This window comes from Misgurnus anguillicaudatus, chromosome 2 (genome assembly GCF_027580225.2).
Source record: "Misgurnus anguillicaudatus chromosome 2, ASM2758022v2, whole genome shotgun sequence".
NCBI lineage: Eukaryota > Metazoa > Chordata > Actinopteri > Cypriniformes > Cobitidae > Misgurnus > Misgurnus anguillicaudatus.
In genome coordinates, this window is record NC_073338.2 from 52,111,782 (window position 1) to 52,130,717 (window position 18,936).

The 18,936-nt window shown below is 36.4% G+C and overlaps 1 protein-coding gene across 1 annotated transcript; it reads right to left on the reverse strand.

Moving 5' to 3' along the window:
• Positions 1-3,546: 3,546 nt before the first annotated feature.
• On the reverse strand, positions 3,547-18,706 carry LOC141366193 (uncharacterized). The gene is made up of 5 exons (XM_073871681.1): positions 17,433-18,706; positions 13,969-15,715; positions 13,235-13,264; positions 12,714-12,881; positions 3,547-6,217 (listed from the first exon to the last, which is right to left on the reverse strand). Exon 5 carries the CDS (start codon positions 5,323-5,325, stop codon positions 3,547-3,549), a length of 1,779 nt encoding a protein of 592 aa, XP_073727782.1. The 5' UTR covers positions 5,326-6,217; positions 12,714-12,881; positions 13,235-13,264; positions 13,969-15,715; positions 17,433-18,706.
• Positions 18,707-18,936: the final 230 nt, after the last annotated feature.

The following is an 18,936-nucleotide window of genomic DNA, read 5'->3' on the forward strand; positions in this document are numbered from 1 at the left end:
ACTCAATAAGATCAAACTGGCTGTGAAGTATGTCACAAAAATGTTTATTCAATGTTTCAATGTAAAGATCCATGCCAATAAAGCAATTTTTAATCTTGGGGGTGGGCAAGAGTGTTTGTGTTAAAAACTGTTTGTGTAGAAATGTCCTAATGATGTTAATAAATCAAATATTTATTAGATTCAACAGAATTTATTTGTGTGTAGATGTATTATAGATGTCAGTACAGTAGAGGGCAGTGTTTAAACATTTATTTACTGCATGCATTCTCTAATACATGCTGTACATCACAGTAAAGTGTGTGAATCTGATGGTAAAACTATACTTACATCATTAATCCATGTTAGATGGCCCACATAACTTACTTCTTTGAGCCTAAACTTGTATTTCTGCTGGTTTAGTTTCAGATTAACTTGCCGGGCTCTGTTAAGAATCTTTCTTAAGTTCTCATGATGTTCCTTCTCCCCTTTTCCTCCAACAATGATGTCATCCATAAATATGAAGATCTGCTCCATTGCGCGTTGAAACACCTCAGATGCTGAATTTATGCCAAAAGGCATGCACAGAAAACGATATCTGCCAAAATGTGTTGCAAAACTGGTGCATAGGGAGGATTTATAGTCTAGCTTTATTTGCCAGAATGAGTTTTCAGCATCAAGCACCGAGAAGACACTGCCATTGGACATTTGGGATGCTACTTCCTCTACTGTGCGCATAGGATGGTGAGGGTGCATGAGGGCTTCATTTAATTCCTATGGATCGATGCACAGGTGGATCTTCTCAGTGTTTTTCTTATGCGTGGCGACCATTGATATCAGGGGTTATGAAAGACACTGACACTGAGATACAGTTCAAACATAGACCAAAGTTTATTAGACAGACTTCAGATTAAATAGAGTACAGAAAGGAAATACTAATCACATGATGTCACCATGAATCACAGGGTTTTTGATCCGCACATTGAGCAAACATGTCTGGAGAACAATCGCATGATCGGTACCTGCGGGAGCAAGTCTGGATACGGATGCATAAATAACCATTCTTAGACAGTTGTATAATGCGAACAAGGAAGTGGAGGTTGAAACAGGAAAGTCTGGTTGAATTTCTAGACCTCGACTGATCAGCCCATGTCAAGCTTTTCTGCTTAGTCAAGGGAAATGTCACAACTCTGTATGAAATTATTAAATGCAAGCTAAGACAAATAAAAGTGATCACTGCTTCAGTAGTCATACAAGGACAACAATAAAGAATATACAGGGTTATATGATATAAAGATATCAAACATATAAATGTGAGGAGTGGGGGAACAATCTTTAAATTCTAACAAGTATCAAGCATAAACAACTTCAAAACAAGAATATCTTTGTTGATTCAGCTTCATCATGTGATTAAGTTGCTTTAACTCAGTTATGTTTAGCACACATGAAGTGTTATGTTCACTTAATTTACATCCAATTGTTAAATAAACATGATCTGTTTTATAGAGCTAACTAACTGTAGCAATTATGAAGCATTCAGATTTTGTTGCTCTTTGAACTGTGAAACTATTTCCTAAACGTATCTTTTAAACATTTCAAAACTATGATTTTGCTCATTAGACTTGACTAGGGCGAGTAAGACTGTTGCTTTGACTCCGTTAAGTTGGGATGCATGAAGTGTAATGTTATTGTAACTTAAATTTAGGTGTCAAAATTAAATGCAGTAAAGTATGTGACCTTACTCTTTCAATTCCTTTGCACGTCACCGTTAAAGTTAAGTCAACTGGATAATATACAGATTTTTCTAGTTTTCACAACAAAGAATCAAGTGTTACTGAAATAAGTCATGCAATGAACAACTTGCACAAAGAAATGATTGAATAAAGTCCATTTTCATTAACCAGTATAGAGGAAATACTTACTGAATACAGTATCTTCATTAAACAAAAGCAACATAACATACATACAAGCAAAGGTCCATCTTCACTAACACATTACAAGTTCAACATTTACAATCAAATGTGACAAATAGAGGTTTAACTAAAAAATATCAAGACTCGTGTATTAACAAATCAGGAAAGCAGAAGCTTTACATAGAAACAAAACCATTTCTATACATTAAGACCTAGTCCACACGGACATGGGTATTATTATAACCAGAGTTTTTACTCCTGCAGTTTAAAAAAATCGCCTCCACAAATGCTCAGTTTAAAAGAAATCTCCGCCCACATAAACAAGCAAAAACACGTGATTGTGCGCTGTCAAGAGCATGCCAAACCAACAGGCGGTGATATAACGCAAATCGTAAAGCCACCTTGGCCAATCAGAAGCCTAACAAAAGTGACGTCGCAAGGCAAAAACCCCTGGTTTTATTGTCTATACGACAACACCGCAACTGGCATTTTTTTTAAATACTCAACCCCGGGAGGGGTTTTCCAAAATGTTCGGTTTGAGTGACGTCATTCTGCGTTTCCGTGTGGACGAAAGGCCGAACCGCGCAAAAGTCACGTTTATAAAAAATACCCGTGTCCGTGTGGACAAGGCCTAAGTCCCATAAAAAAAAACATTACATGGGCCAGTGGTTCTTAACTCTAGTCCTCCCCCAGAATGTTTTAGATGTTTCCTTAAATGAAACACCTGATTCCACTCATCAAGCTCCCTCCAGAAAGTTTGAAACGTTTCCTTAATTAACACCCTAACAAGCTGATGAACTGAATCAGGTGTTTCATATATGGAGACATCTAAAATATTTGGGGAGTCTTGCATGTTTTTGGTCATTTTAAAGCACACTCCGTAATTGTGTCACATCCGTGAGATAACGATTATTAATCAAGATCTCAAGGTGAGCTCTAGCCAATCAGATTACCGCTTGCATGGTAGGTCCGCCCACTGCCACAGAAATCTGCTGTAGTATGCTTCTGCCTTGTCTTAAGCCCAGAATACACGGCAGGATTTTTGCCCTCCTATAAGATCATTACCTTATCACACTGTGCAACATGGATCGTTTAAACTCGGGTACGACAAGCATGTAGACTGTACGATCATGACACGGAAGCTTCGGCAGCTCCGTCACACGTTAGCGCAACGTCACCAGTTTGCGCTAGTGGTAAACAAATACCAGGTCGTAGCAGCAAAGACACTGTGCGTTGATCATGCTGAACTTCTGACACTGTCAGAAAACTATCGTATGCTATCTTTGGACACAAGACCAGGAAAACGTCCGTCTTTGAGCCTCTCTTCGTTTGTATGTACATTTTTTTTCAACTAAACGGTTGTTGACATCAACACAAAGAATTGTGGGCTATCTGCAATAGCAAAGGATACACCTCATGTATCCTCTGAATTCCTGTGAAAGAAGAGCACATTCGAAGGTCATCTTCAGAAGTCCTTCTTACACTTGTGAAATGAAACCGCCTCAATGACGTATGCAACCTCTAGAGGACGAGACACAGCTACAGAATAATTTTTTTGCAGGCTATTGTACAACCAAGTCATCCAAGATGACATCTGCTGTCATCGCATAGATGGACACATTAGTGTCATGTGCATCAAATTCATACCCCTCTCCGCTCATGGCCCAATAGCCAACAGTGTATTTCTTTTTTTTAGCATGGAAAGATTCAATTTTCTGCTGCCACCCAAATCCCACGCATGACATATAAATGCCCCCACCCCTCTGCCAGCCAACAACTCCTTGATCAAGCTCATTTTTTCTTCTGGGAGTTCTGGAAACGCTTCCTCAATCTTGTCTGCACCTAATTCTTCAAACTTTTTCTCTAACACTTTCCGTTCTTGTTCACTTCTCTTCCTTTCATTTGTGGCTTGACGTTTCTGCAATTCCTCCTGTAGCTCTCCTTGCTTCTTCCTCCTCTTTCTTCTTTGTATGACCCCCAGCCTCACTGCTTTTCTGATGACTAACTCTTGTTTTTTCTTGTCTAAACTGTCCAAATAATCCACAGTGTTGTTTTTCCGTGCTCGCATTTTACAGGACAAGTAGCAGATGGTGGCATTTGGAGCTTTCTTCTTCAGCGCACTAAACATCCCCATCAGCTCTTCAGCGTCCATGTTATGTGATCTTGCCGAGGCTGTCTCTTGTTTTAGTTTCTCCGTCACTGTCCACGTATCAACAAAGTATTGTTGATATTGTCTTTCAAGTACTAAAATGACTGCTCTCAGACAGCTTTCCATCATTTGAGTGAACATGACTTTGTCTTTTGGTGGTTGTTGCAATTTCTCAAGGATTTTGTCTGAAGCATTCAACTGATTTCCAAAGAGGTCTGTTGTGCGAGTTAGGAATTCAGCAGGTGAGCGTAGTTGATCTTTCAGGTTCTGCACAGTCTCTTTGATAATTTCAATACATTTAATGTAATCAGTTTGCTCATCTGCACCAGTGTAGAATTTGGTCATCCAGGGTCCAGTCAGAAATTTCCCGAGCAAACCCAGAACTTGCATTTCAACCTGTCCGGCTGTAGAGTTGAAGTCTTCCAGTATGCTATCACGCAGGCCTCCACAGGATGTTCCTCCAGAGAGATATGACTTTAGTGTGGCATGATGACTTGAGAATATCCCACATATATGGAAAAGAATGTGCAGTCTATTACCTCTGTAGCGTGGTATGAGGCCAAGGGCAAGATTGTTTTGATCCAGAAAGACCTTAAAGCCACGAGGGTCACCCTCGCCATCCATGTACCTCATCTTATTCAGTTGAACTACAATGTTGGCCCCAATGCAGTCTTTCCCCTTGGTTTTCCCAGTAATCCCCATGGATTTCTCGATCTCCTTCAGAGCACTCTTTGTCTTTAAAGCGATTGTTTCCAGAGGATGAAGGTTGCAATTCAGCTCATTCAGGGACTTGTTCCAAGATGCACAGACTAAACGAATGGCTGCATGATTGGCAGCACAGCGGTCAGTGAGCGTGTTTGATATATTCCCTATCATTTGTTGAAGAATGTTTTGGTAGTCTGCCTCAAAAAAATGACAGTAGACACTGGCAAGGTTACTGATGGAGTCACAAATATGGATCTGGTAATCCTCAGCAGAGCCTCCTGGAAGTTCATCTACAGCAACAACATAACAGTTCTCTTTGGTGGTGAAATGTATGCTGTTCAAGTGGATTCCCTCCTGTGTGGTTGCATCAAAGCCCAGGGTTGTGTGTGTGTTCGCTAAAAGTGCTTCAGCAGTCTGGAGGTCACTTAATGCCCCCATTTCTCTGGTCATGGCTTCCACAGTAGCTCTTTTTGGCACATCACTTAAACAAATGCTGAAGCGCAGTCCAAACTTTGTAATCAAATTCTGGATGTTAGCAGTAGGCACCTGATTGGATATTGCATCAAACACCATCAAACGCATTTTATTTGAGTATAACTTGGCATCTTTTTTTGTAAGTTTTTTTTTCACTTTCCAAATCCTGGATTTTTTCTTCCAAAATGTGGTTTTTCAACTGAAGATCATGAATCTCACTGTTCATCGAAATACTTCTTTCTTCTAACTCGCAGCATCTTCGATCCATATCGTTAACAGAATTTGATTTGACCTCTCGTTTCATGCGTGTAAGGGATTTCTTCAGGCGCATATGACTTCTTGCTTTTACTTTGTATTGTTTTTTTAATTTAGCGATGGTTTTAGCATCCTGTGATTTCAACAGGTTTTTCAAATTAGATATTTGCTTTTCTTTCCTTTTCAGTTTCTGATTAAGTACCCTTATTGTTCCCTTCTTTCTCTGCTGTGCTTCGAGTTTCTTAATTGCCAGGTACTTGCTTCTCTGCATCTGCAGATTTTTCTGCCTCATGTTTTTCAGAGACTCCTTATATCTGGTACAAGTAGGACATTTGGCTTTAGTAACGCGTGTTGTCTTTAAAGGAAGTTTTGGAACTTGTTGTTCAGCAGACTTTGGAGACTTTGCATGGGAAACTGTGGTGGTAGTGGAGTTTTCACAAAACCTTTGGCTACATATCCCTTCAGTACAGTATTCTCGCTCATTAGTTAGCTTTCTGTATTTTTTAAAAGTTTTTCCAACAAGTACCTTCACTTTATTTTTTGCCTGCTCTTCAGTCATTTCTGGGATGTATTTGACTATTTCTCTTGCAGTTGCAGTGTTGCTGGATTTTGCTGTGACATAAAGAAAGAGAATGTGTCCATTTTGGATCAAATCAGGAGATGGTAGATCACTGTACTTGTCCAAGAGGTGCTGTCTGGCTAGACCTGGCTTTGTGTTGGGCCCCTCCCTTCTTTTCATAATTAGCTGTAAAGACATTACATTAAATATTAGTCTAAATCTATACGATTCAGGGAAATTGGACATAAATGTACTAATCAACATGTGTTGCAGGATATTTTGAATAAAATAGTAAATCAAATTAAGACAACAAGCAAGCATTGACTTTTTGATTATATATATATATATATATATATATATATATATATATATATATATATATATATATATATATATATATATGTATATATATATATATATATATATATATATATATGTATATGTAGATCCAATGAAATTTTAAAATTAGTTATGAATTGTGAGGATTCAGCTAGAGCAGTGACTTCCTCTTAGAAATTCCAAGAAGAACATGCCTGAGAATTAAATGTTCAAATTAATTTCAAATTAATACAATGCTTTTCACTTAATATGCATGTGTAATTTAATCATTTTCATTTAATAATCAGTTTGAAGTTGTATCTAATAAATGCTTTAATGTTATGTTCTACTTTTGAAGAATCATCAACACATATGGGTAAGGGGATACCAACTCATGGTAGGACAAAAAAGCTTAGGGGATAACTTATACAAGACAAAAAAGGTTATTAACCTATTCATTTAGACAGAATCCTCAGTACAGTCCTCATTAATTCATGTATTTTAAAGTAATGTAAACTATGTGTTACCTACGAGCATGGAGCTTGCCGGGGGCTGGTCCCCCAGTGGTTAAAAGTTTTTTTTATAAAATAAGTTATTAATTTAGGTTTTCATAAATTTTAAAACGTTACTTTGCAAAATGATTTGTTAAACAATTGTTAATCTGTTAATAGTATCTGTGTATTTAACAAAACGTGGTGCTCAGTAACGTCACTTCAGTGTTTCTGCTATATGCATTCTGCCCGCCATGCCTGCGGTTGTGGCTAGAAGGGATACACCAAACTAAATCTTGCTGGATGAGCACTGTTTCATCCTAATCCTTCTCGAATAACCTTACCCTAAACACAACATTTCACGCGAATTAGGCTGTAGCTGTATCTCATCTAGAAGGGCCGCTGTTTTCATGCTAATATTACCTCCAAATCTAATCCTAAACTTTTCAGTGTTTGCTATATCCCTTCTAAACAAAAACCACGGCTGCAGCTGGCAAAATCAGGCTACCTAATGCCCACCCTGCCAGACTGGCGGTCTTAAAAAGAGAAATAAAGTCCTTCCTTGATTCGCATTGTTCACTTATTTTTAAATAAATACAATTTCATAATTATCATAAGCCTACACGAAATTTGTTTCACTTGAATAATTATCAGATAAACAAAACAAATTAAAAAGTAGCCTATATGATTTTTTTACTTTTTTTCCTTCCCCGGCTAAAAAGTTCGGGGTTTTTTTCTCCTAGGGGGTTTTTCAACCCGGGGAGGCAGCCTTCTTGGGCTTAACTTCTATACGTTACATTAGTAATACGTTCGCTTATAATGTTGATTTATAGCCGCAGCAAATTTAGCTGCTTTTGCTATTGTGTATTATGTTGTGCTATCTGTCAATTTTCTGTGCTTTTCACTGCTTCTATTAATGTAAAGCTGCTTTGATACAATTACCAAATTGTGAAAAGCGCTATATAAATAAAATTGAATTAAAAAATTGAATTGAATTAAAGAAGCACAATCTTTTGTTCTTATTGTGAGTGTACACAAATAAAATTACACCATTTACAGTTTAAAATATTGTTTTACTTTTATCTGTATGACCACAATTTAAGGTTTAAGTTGTCATCATCTTATTGTGGGTTCACACCAGATGCGAATTCAACGATTTGCGCGAGTAGATTAGATACAAAGTCAATGCAAAGACACGCGAATGACGCGATTGCCGCAACAACATGCTATTCGCCTCAAACACGTCTTCGCCCAAGTTTAAAAAATTCAACTCGAGCTAAAATTTCGCATGACACGAAGTTAAATCTCGCGAGTAATCTAGAGGGAGTAACACGATGACCCGCGTTTGGTGTGTACTTAGCATTATATGTTCACTGGCGCGAATACAGGGGCACAGCGCAGGGCGGCAAGAAAAGCAATTAATTTTTTTATTTAACATATTACTTGATTTTTTTAGACATCCTTTTGGAATCACTGCCCTAATATCATCAAGTTATCAGGCCATTAGTTAATATATGCTAAATATAAGCGCTGTGCCTTAAATTGACACTATGTTTCACATTAAATAAAGATAATTGTCCAAAACCAAAAGGTAGGATAAATACTGAATACTACTTACACGGGACAGCAAGACATCAATAGTATTAATCTGTTTGGAAGTAGAAGCTACATTATTTCTATAGGAAGAGAAAGACATTAGTAATATTGAACTGAGGTAGACTGTGAGAGACTGATCTGTTTATAGACGGAACAACAAGGCAGGCGGGTACCCGCGGGTAAAATGCATAATATTTAATGTAACGGGTAAAATAATATTAAAGTGTCATTTGCAGGTCGGGAATTAATAGGCAAAAATAAGGAATCAATTTGCGGTGCCGTCAGGCGGTCTTTATGCAGGCCTAAAGTTAAAAATGCAAACGAAGTAGTAAAAAAAATTTTTAGAGAATACATTTTAAAACAAACAAAGAAAAGCAATATAGGTTATACTTTTATTTATAGCGTATTTTAAATTGAATAGCCTTTATGCCCAGCTGCACTACTTCCTGAACTTCAGCCAGCTCCTTGTTTCCTGTCTGCCATTATTGGACAAAATGATTAATCCAGGTGCGTCCGATTTTTGTTGTTGTGACTACTGAGGTCAGGCACACCTGGATTAATCAGCAGACAGGAAACAAGGAGCCGGCCGAAGCCCAGGAAGTATAGTGCAGATGGGCATCAAACCTATAAAGACTATTATTTGCGAAACTGACTAGAAACAAAGAACAAACAGAAACCAATAGTAAACTCCAACACAATAGTGATGACTTCATGAACTTCTTTACTAACAAAATTATGTTTATTAGGGAAAACATAGAATCTACGCAAGCAGCCACCACTTTACCCAATAGTACATTTTCCACTAGATTACCAAACGAACATCTTGAGTCATTTAAACCTACTACAATAGTAGAGCTCTCTAAACTAATAACGTCATCCAAATCATCGTCCTGTATACTAGACCCCGTTCCCACAAAATTACTAAAAGATGTATTTCATGTAGTGTCAGACACGGTACTAAATATCTTTAACTCATCTCTAGAATTAGGATACGTTCCAACAGCTTTCAAACTAGCAGTTATTAGACCGCTTATTAAAAAACCAAACCTTGGCCAGGGAGATCTTAATAACTTTAGAACAATCTCAAATCTACGTTTTCTTTCTAAAATTTTAGAAAAAGTAGTGGCAAGCCAGCTACGCACATTCATAGCGAATAATAATACATATGAAAAGTTCCAATCAGGTTTCAGGCCCCACCATAGCACAGAGACAGCGCTGCTTAGAGTTACAAATGACCTCCTATTAACATCCGATCGTTGTGAAATCTCAATCCTTATATTACTAGACCTTAGTGCAGCCTTTGACACAATAGATCACACAATCTTACTCAATAGACTACAAAACTATGTTGGCATCAGTGGTCAGGCGTTAGCCTGGTTTAGATCGTATCTAACCAATCGATATCACTTTGTTTATGTAAATGAGGAAGAGTCATATCACTCCCCCGTTAAATACGGCGTACCTCAGGGATCAGTTCTAGGCCCTATCCTATTCTCGTTATATATATTACCTCTAGGAGACATTATCAGGAAACATAACATAAGTTTTCACTGCTATGCGGATGATACCCAGCTTTACATCTCCTCACATCCCAGCAAAACCCACCAGTTTTCTAAGCTAACAGACTGCATTAGTGATATTAGGGACTGGATGGCACATAACTTTCTTATGCTAAACTCCAATAAGACAGAGATACTTATTATTGAACCGAATCGCTACAAACATAATATGTCAGATTATAAGTTGCCCATAGATGGCTGCACGGTTGTGCCATCTTCCACGGTTAAGAATTTAGGCGTGATGTTCGACAGCAATCTATCTTTTGATAGTCATATCTCCAACGTCTGCCGCACAGCATTCTTCCATCTTAGAAATATCTCAAAAATACGCCATATGCTGTCTGCATCAGATGCAGAAAAGCTTATCCATGCTTTTATGACCTCTAGAATAGACTATTGGAACTCGTTACTCGGGGGATGCCATGCAAATCAGGTAAACAAGCTACAGCTGGTTCAAAACGCCGCCGCAAGAGTGCTTACTCGATCTAAAAAGTATGACCACATCAGTCCAATTCTGGCATCTTTACACTGGCTACCAGTTAAATATCGTATACAATTTAAAATATTACTAATCACCTACAAAGCCTTAAATGGCCTAGCGCCCTCGTATATTAAAGAACTACTATCAGAATACAATCCATCACGTAAACTGCGCTCACAAAATTCTGGTCACTTAATTATCCCTAAAATATCAAAAGTGTCTAAAGGTGGTAGATCCTTTTCCTTCTTAGCCCCTAAGCTCTGGAATGATTTACCAAATAATGTTCGAGTATCAGACACAGCCAATCATTTTAAATCTAAACTTAAGACATTCTTCTTTAACAAAGCATTCACATAAAATGTCTAGTAAATGTACTTTTCCCGCAGTAGTTATTGTGTCTAGAACAAAGCACTCACACACCTCATATGGGTAATACACTATTGCCGCAATAGTTAGCCTGTCTGGAACTGAGCTGACTTAAACCAGTATAATGTATGACACTTGCATTTACATGCGAACAGCCGCTACGCTAATAGGATTCTGTTTTTCTCTCCCTGTCTCGTCCACGACCCGGAGGACACTGAGACAAACAGACCCAGTTCCTGTTGCTGTGAAGGGCATTGCACCACTGATCTACTGACTGTCCTTCAACGTGATGACCAGCCGATGCCCGACCAACGACCACCGGCTAAACCAGTTTAATCCGCTTACCCGCCTATCCCTACCATATCAATATATATATATATATATATATCAATATATATCAATATATCAATATATATATATATATATATATATATATATATATATATATATTAATTCCTCCCAAGGGTTTTTGTCCTTCTAGGAGATTTTTCCCATTGGGTTTTTTCCTAGGGGTTTTTTTCATCCCAGGGAGAGTCAGCCAACTTTGGCTTAACTTAGCACTTTACTGTATAAGTTATTATTAATATGCACGCTTGTACGGTTTAACCTTAGCCGCTATATTCTACTTCTTACAACCCCAAAACAGAAAAAGTTGGGACACTGCAGAAATTGCGTGTAAAAAAAGTAATGGAACAATTCACAAATCTCACAAACCCACATTCTACTCACAATAGAATACAGACAACAAATTAAATGTTGAAAGTGATACATTTTGAAATGTCATGCCAAATATTGGCTCATTTTGGATTTCATGAGAGCTACACATTCCAAAAAAAGTTGGGACTGTTCCTTATATGTACATTTAAATTTTCTGGCCTCTTATTGCTAACTGTCCCAACTTTTTTTGGAATGTGTAGCTCTCATGAAATCCAAAATGAGCCAATATTTGGCATGACATTTCAAAATATCTTACTTTCAACATTTGATATGTTATCTATATTCTACTGTGAATAAAATATAAGTTTATGAGATTTGTAAATTATTCCATTCCTTTTTTACTCACATTTTCTACAGTGTCCCAACTTTTTCTGTTTTGGGGTTGTATATTATCTATTGATTTTCTGTGTTCTCCTCTACATCTTCTCATGTAAAGCTGCTTTGCAACAATTAACACTTGTAAAAAGCGCTATATAAATAAAATAAAATTGAATTGTGTTTTAGAAGTAAAGAAAATGAACTAATCCTGGGATGGTTTTCATGCATTGTGGGGCATTATAAAGCCTCTTAACTTTAATTTAATTGTTGTTTATATTTACTATCAAACTATAATTCGTTTAATTTGTGTAATTTAGGATGCTTTATATTTGATCACTGTTTATAATAAAAACGGATACAGTGCGAGTAATTTCACTAATTATAGTTTTAATATTATTATTAAAAATGGTGCTCATTCTTTTAACTGTGTGTTACAGTTACAAAAACCTTTGTAAACCATTATCATGTTTATTTTTTATCTAACAATCAGGCTTATATTTTAATGTAGTCAACAAAAATGTTATTAATTTTAATTATCTAGTTTGCGGTAAAAATCATAGCACATGGTCCGGTATAGTTTCTATGATATACCTGTTTGGCCCACCCAAGCTCAAATGTCAAGCTATGCCTATAAAGGTAACTCATAGATGTAGTAAATGATCAGGCCAAACATGGTGGTGAAGCTTTAATAAATCAAAAACATTTTATTCAATCATAATAAAAATAGAAACATAAGAATGTAGCAACAAATCTTCAATGCAAATACCCACAAAAGGAGAAAAGAATCAAATGAAAATAAAAGAACACAAAACAACCCCTGGATGGCCACAGGTTACCTATTTTTGTGAAGACAAAGTGGTATACAGACAAAAGTGCTCGCACTGCAGTCCACTTGCAGCAAATCACACTGCAGACCTAGAGAGAGAAGAGAAATAAGATGACCGAACCCTCATCCACCAGTGAAGGCAATTAACCCCACAGCCACCGATGGGTCAAACCGAAATCTACAACGGAAAGAACCAAACAATTATTAACATTGGTAATGCAACTGAAGTACATAAATAAACACGATAAATCCCAGCGAACAAGTTCTGTTTCCCAAAACGTTGTCCCAAGGCTAGTCCCTGGTTCCCACAATGTTATTTTTAAGGCTTGTTTTTGATTACCCAGGAAAGTAAAACTAACCTAAAAATAACGTTCTATTGTAAAGAAAACTTTCCTGGCTAACTAAAAACAAACCTTAAAAATAAACTTTATGGGAACCAAAAGCTAACGTTAGGGGAACGTTTTGGAAACCAAAAATTGTTTGCTGGGACTATGAAAGTTGACATGGAGCAAAAACAGTTCAATGACCTACAGTGCGCGTTGCTGCGGCTCCGTGCACGCACTGAAAGTAAAAAAAAAGTGTTTTTATCATATCTATCTAAAATAAGTAAAACACATTACCATATAAGGACAATATATTAATAAACAAATCTATCTCTTGTTGTTTTTGCTTGTTATATAAATAAACTACGTTAAAAGGACTGCAGAGGAGCACGCGCATACCAGACGTGCACACTTAAGGAATAATGAGTTTAATAAGGCTTTCACTCGATTTCCTCAAAAAAAAAAAAAAAAAAACATTATAGAACCTTCTGTATAAGTTATTTTTAGGTTATTTAAAAACAACCACCCTACAACGTTGGGAATGTTATTTTATGGTTCCAAAAAATAACCATTAGAGAACATTCTATATAAGTTATTTGTAGGTTATTTAAAAATAACCACCCTGCAACGTTATGGAAACGTTATTTTATGGTTGCAAAAAATAAAACCTAAAAAGAACGTTCTCAGGACGTTATTATTTGGTTCCCAAAAAAAAGATAACCAAAAACGAACCTTAGGGTAACGTTCTGTGTTTGCTGGGATCAACCATAAATAACTGTTCATTAGTTCATGTGTCCTTAGTTCTTATCCTGCCCAATTTAAAGAAACAAAGCCCCATATTCCAAAGCAAACAAACAAAATGAAACATTCAAAATCCATATTAAAATCATAAAAACAAATAAAACTTTATAAGCCCATTAAAAATAATAAAGTAAACAATACCTCTACCATCCGTTATCTTGGTTTGTGACACTCAGGCAACCAGCCTGTCCCTGATACTAAAACAACAAATAAGATAATATAAATATAATGCATGATAAATACCCATGGTTTTGTGTTACTCAACAAATAAACCTGTCAAACGATGCCTCATATGTTTGACACTCAACACTGCTGCATTAGTATTTAATATACAACTGCAGACAAACACCTGCTGGTCTATTGCCATTACAGAATACATAAAGCTATTGCGTATTCTATTCAATAACCAAACAAAGAGACAGAGAATACTAAAAATTACCCATTTAATATCACAATGCCATACCTTAAATCTGCCGTGCCTACCCTTCGTGGATTAGTGGAAAAACCAAGGGAGGAAGGGTTGCCAGGTCCAAGAAAAATTTCCAGCCCAATGACAACATAACCCGCCCAAAAGGAAATAAAACTAGCCCAATTTTTACATTTGTCCAATCACAGTTGAAACTGCTGGATTAAAACAAAAGGCTGTAAAATAAACTCTTACTGTTGCTTTTAATCTACTTTCCAGGTAAATATTTTCATAATGCACTTAAAGGGCTCTATTTTCACACACTATTCCGTACTAAATACACAAAAAATTCTACTTGAGCACCTCATAAGATTATCTTAAGAACATCTAAGTGTGCCCAACCATGCTATTTTGAGACAGCATATGAACTCTGCCCTTTTAACATATCTCTGTATTGAATTTTTTTTAAATAACTTGAAAAGATTATACAAAGATGGGTTCATATGGTACGTAAATATCTAAATAAAATACATTTTAGCACATTTTAGTTCATATTTAGGTGTCACAAAATAACACAGTTAAATACACTTAGATGTTTATAACTGTAGGCTACATAAGTAGTCTAGGCTATTGGGACAATATAGGCAAAATTGCTCTGTTTGCTGTGGAGTCATGAAATGTCTAAACTTTAAAGGGTGAATATGAGACAAAAGTACAGACTGTCACATTGTATTATTCATCTGTTTTAACATACACAATTCACCAACTCATGATTAACAGGTTTGTATTTAACTTTTATCTAATGTGATCATGTTTAGACCATTTTCTAACAAGGGTAATTGATCATCTGTGTCCTGAAGCATTAATCTTTCACACATTAAAAGCAGAGAATGTGTAGTATCAATTTGATCCATTGTTTCTGCAGTCTGCATTTGTCTTGCATTTGATGACAACACTCATTAATCAGGATAAAAGACTGTTGTTTGTTAATAAAGCATCTATGTGCCTAATGAATCCAAGGTTAATAAAAAACATTTTGTACATCTTACAAATGTCTTACCTCCACAGCAAACAGAGAAATGTTGTCTCTAATGTCCCAAAACGTATGGATTGTATGTGTGTATGTATGAATGAATGAATGAATGAATGAATAATAGATGGATATTTTAGAAGTATTTTGCATGATAAACTCTTTAAAATATGATCAATATATATGAATAAACAAAAAACAAGAACATTTTCTCTCAGATTCTTTCCGATCCTTCACCATTACAAAAGCTTTTAGGCATATGTGTTAAAGAAATAACCCGGCTGACTTTTTACCTTCTCTCCTCGTCTCTCAGATTCACACTGTTGTGCTGATTCACGGTGTTTTTACATGATTTAGCCTACCTGACATTGTTCATACTTGTTTATTGCTTTACCTGCGGACTTTAACGTGGCACAGAGTCTTATGATTAACTTGTGTGTGGATTGATTAACCTGTTAGCCCTCATTCCATTTTCTGAACCCCCCCACAAAAACTGTCATAGCCAAACTAAAATAGATACAGTTTATAAAGTCTTTGCACTAAAAGCATAAGTTTGGTCTCATTTGAAAGCAGACACTTGGAAGTTTATTAAGAGGTGAACATTAGTTACTGTCATAATGAAAAAAGTTGTTATAGAGAGCTTAAATTATTCTTTTTTATAAACTCCACCAAACATGTATGAAATATTGTTATGAAAATCTAAATGAAATTGGCCTTGGAGCAATCTAGAAATGCTCTGCGGTTAAAGCCACAGGTCTGACCATGTTCTGTTTTAAATCTGAAGATGATACCTCTAAAACTCTGTATTTTATGAAATGTTTTTTAGACCCATGTCATGTAAATTTATTTAGAGAAAACAGCAAAAATGCTAAGCTAATGTTTGTTTATTTATGTCTCACTACATCCTTTCAGTTTATTGTCCTATTGCTCCGTGTTTTAAACAGACTCATTAAATAAGCATCCGGATGAGTCATTAACAACTTTTAATCCGGGATATGGCTGTCTAAATGTTTATTTTATTATTATAAACAATATAATAATTGCTCATAATTTCTATTTAGTGTTTTATTTCCTCCTTTTGTCTCAATTCACTTTCTTTTTATTAAAGTCCTTTCTTACAAAAAGAAACTTACCTTAAAGAAGCTTTACCAGTCAAAATTATTCCTAGAAACACATATCTCATATCTCCAGACAGCAGATGTTTACAGAACAGCTAGTACGTTAGCTTAGCATACCATCAAAACACTACAAATAAAAGCATTTATAATAAAACTCACATTATAACATCAAAAGTCGAGTGCTTAAACAATCATGCGTGATCTGATGTGGCTTTGGATCATAAAATAAGACCGAAAATAAACAATTTTATGTTATTTATGCTGTTAGCTTAGCATAGCATTATAATATACAGTACTGTTATAAAAATAATAGACATAGCGTTAAAAATACAGACAAACCATATATAATCTTAATCGTGTTTATTGTCTCCATGGTTTTAAAACATCAAAACATCTTTATTTACATGTTATTATAAAAACAGCGATCGCTCGTTGCAGGTCACTGTTCAAGTTCACGTCTGACTGACAGCTGCTGCTGAGCTGACTGACGTCTTATTCTTTCTATGAAAGTTTATGAAAGAGTTTCAGACTTTAGCGCCCTCCGGCTTCACGTATGAATGAAACAAACTGAGTGTGAATGACTGCAGACTCCGAGAGACTCCAGCTTGCTCATATCGCCATTTTTGCAATAAAAATGGGTGAAATATTAGCCCCACTGCAGAAATTTGAAGTAAACATATAAAATTGAAGTAATATTTCTCCAAATATGCATACTTTGAATTAAAAGCCCCGATAGATGTTGTTTTATCGAGTGCTTTCATGACGATCACGGAGGAGTATTTTTATTAATGAGTGCGGCTGAGGGTTATATTTCAAATTAAAGGTATGTACCGTTTTTCATTTTCATAACTCCTGACAAAAATGAAGAAATTACTGTTACTAGGATTCTCAGATTAAAATAAAGGTCAAAAACTAAATCTTAAATCAAAACACTTTTTAATGATGTATAGTTGTTTAATGTAAGTACATTTAAACTAACATTAATTTAAATTATGTAAATAAATAGCTCTTCAGTACATCCACGCCCTCGCGCAGGTTATCAAGTTTTAACCAGTTCTCTCCATGAATTTAGACCTGGAAGCTGCATGACGTTAAGATATAAATAAACGAACAAACAAATATGCAGATTATGATTTACCGCTTCCTCAAAACTCTCAGTATAGACGTAACTCCTCACGTAAGGTAATTTCTTATTTCTGACGTGATATTAAGAGCAAAACGCGCCCCTCCACTCACGGACTTCTGACTATATGGGGAGGCTGCAGACCTGGGGCCTCATTTATCAACATTGCGTAGAAAATGTTCTATATTTGTACCTACGAATGAAATTTAGAATGTGCCTAAGTACAAAAAAATCGGGATTTATCAAACGTGCGCACGTGGTTCGTACGCACATCAGTAAGTAATCCTTGATGATAAATCCCACTTGTTCTTAAGCACCATGCTCGTGCACGTTCATAGTCATTTGCATTCCGAAACGCCTCCAATGAACCATATATGGTGACAACACCTCCCGTTATATGTCACGTGGTTGTGCTTTTTCCCTTATCGCATTAATGACAAAGAGAGCGTAAAAGAGGAATTTTACAGACACAGAAATTGAGTTACTAGTGGATGAGGTTAAATCCTAATAACACATCCTATTTGGTTTACTTAGTGCGGGAGGAATGACTAACAAAGGAAAACAAATCTACATGGGAACATGTTACCAGTGAGTTTAATTCCGTTGAGAACACTTCCAAAAATAAAAAAGTGGTTTGACGTTAAATTATCAGCAAAATAAAACCGCGTCACAGCACACCGACGTGAAACGAGTGCAACTGGAGGAGGACAGACAACTTTCCACCTTGGACAGCAGCATATATAAAGAGCATCATTTGCGCGATCTTTGAAAACGCGTTACCGGCGGAATGGATTATTTGCCAAGTCTTCCAATAACGCAACATAAGCCATTGCACTGTGTCAAGCATTTGACGGAGACTTCATTAATACAAATCACATGTGCTTTCACAGATACAGATACATATCACAAATAAATCCTTATAATTATTTGCTGTTACCATACTGACATTAATCATTTTTAACACCTGCTTGTGGATAATAAATAGACACTTCTTTATACTCACTGGAACAGGGTCCTGTGTAGTATCGCTATTCTACCACTAGATGCTCTGCGTACGCATACTCCGAGGTGTGCGTATATTTACACACATTTCTAAGTATAAGTGCAATTTGATAAATTCCACACTTTGCGTAAAACTGTTCCTACGCACACTTTACGCACACTTCTGTGCGTACGCACGCTTGATAAATGAGGCCCCTGGAGCCGGTAGATCTACGCCCCTGGCAGTTTTGCGCCCCTGGCAGTTTTGTGCCCCTTTTGCTTCTCATGGGTTCAGGAGGGGGAGAGGGAAATACTACGATACTAGCCTATTTAAACAACCGTTTATGAGCACTATTGATTAATATTACACATTTAAACGAAAATTGTATAAACTTACAGTGTACACTGTCTGCACACTACGGAAAAATCCATATAGTCCAGGTCTGGTCAT

Bases quoted from the DNA above. Each gene is read 5' to 3' on its own strand.
- LOC141366193 (XM_073871681.1), bottom strand. From the start codon at position 5,325: ATGCGTTTGATGGTGTTTGATGCAATATCCAATCAGGTGCCTACTGCT.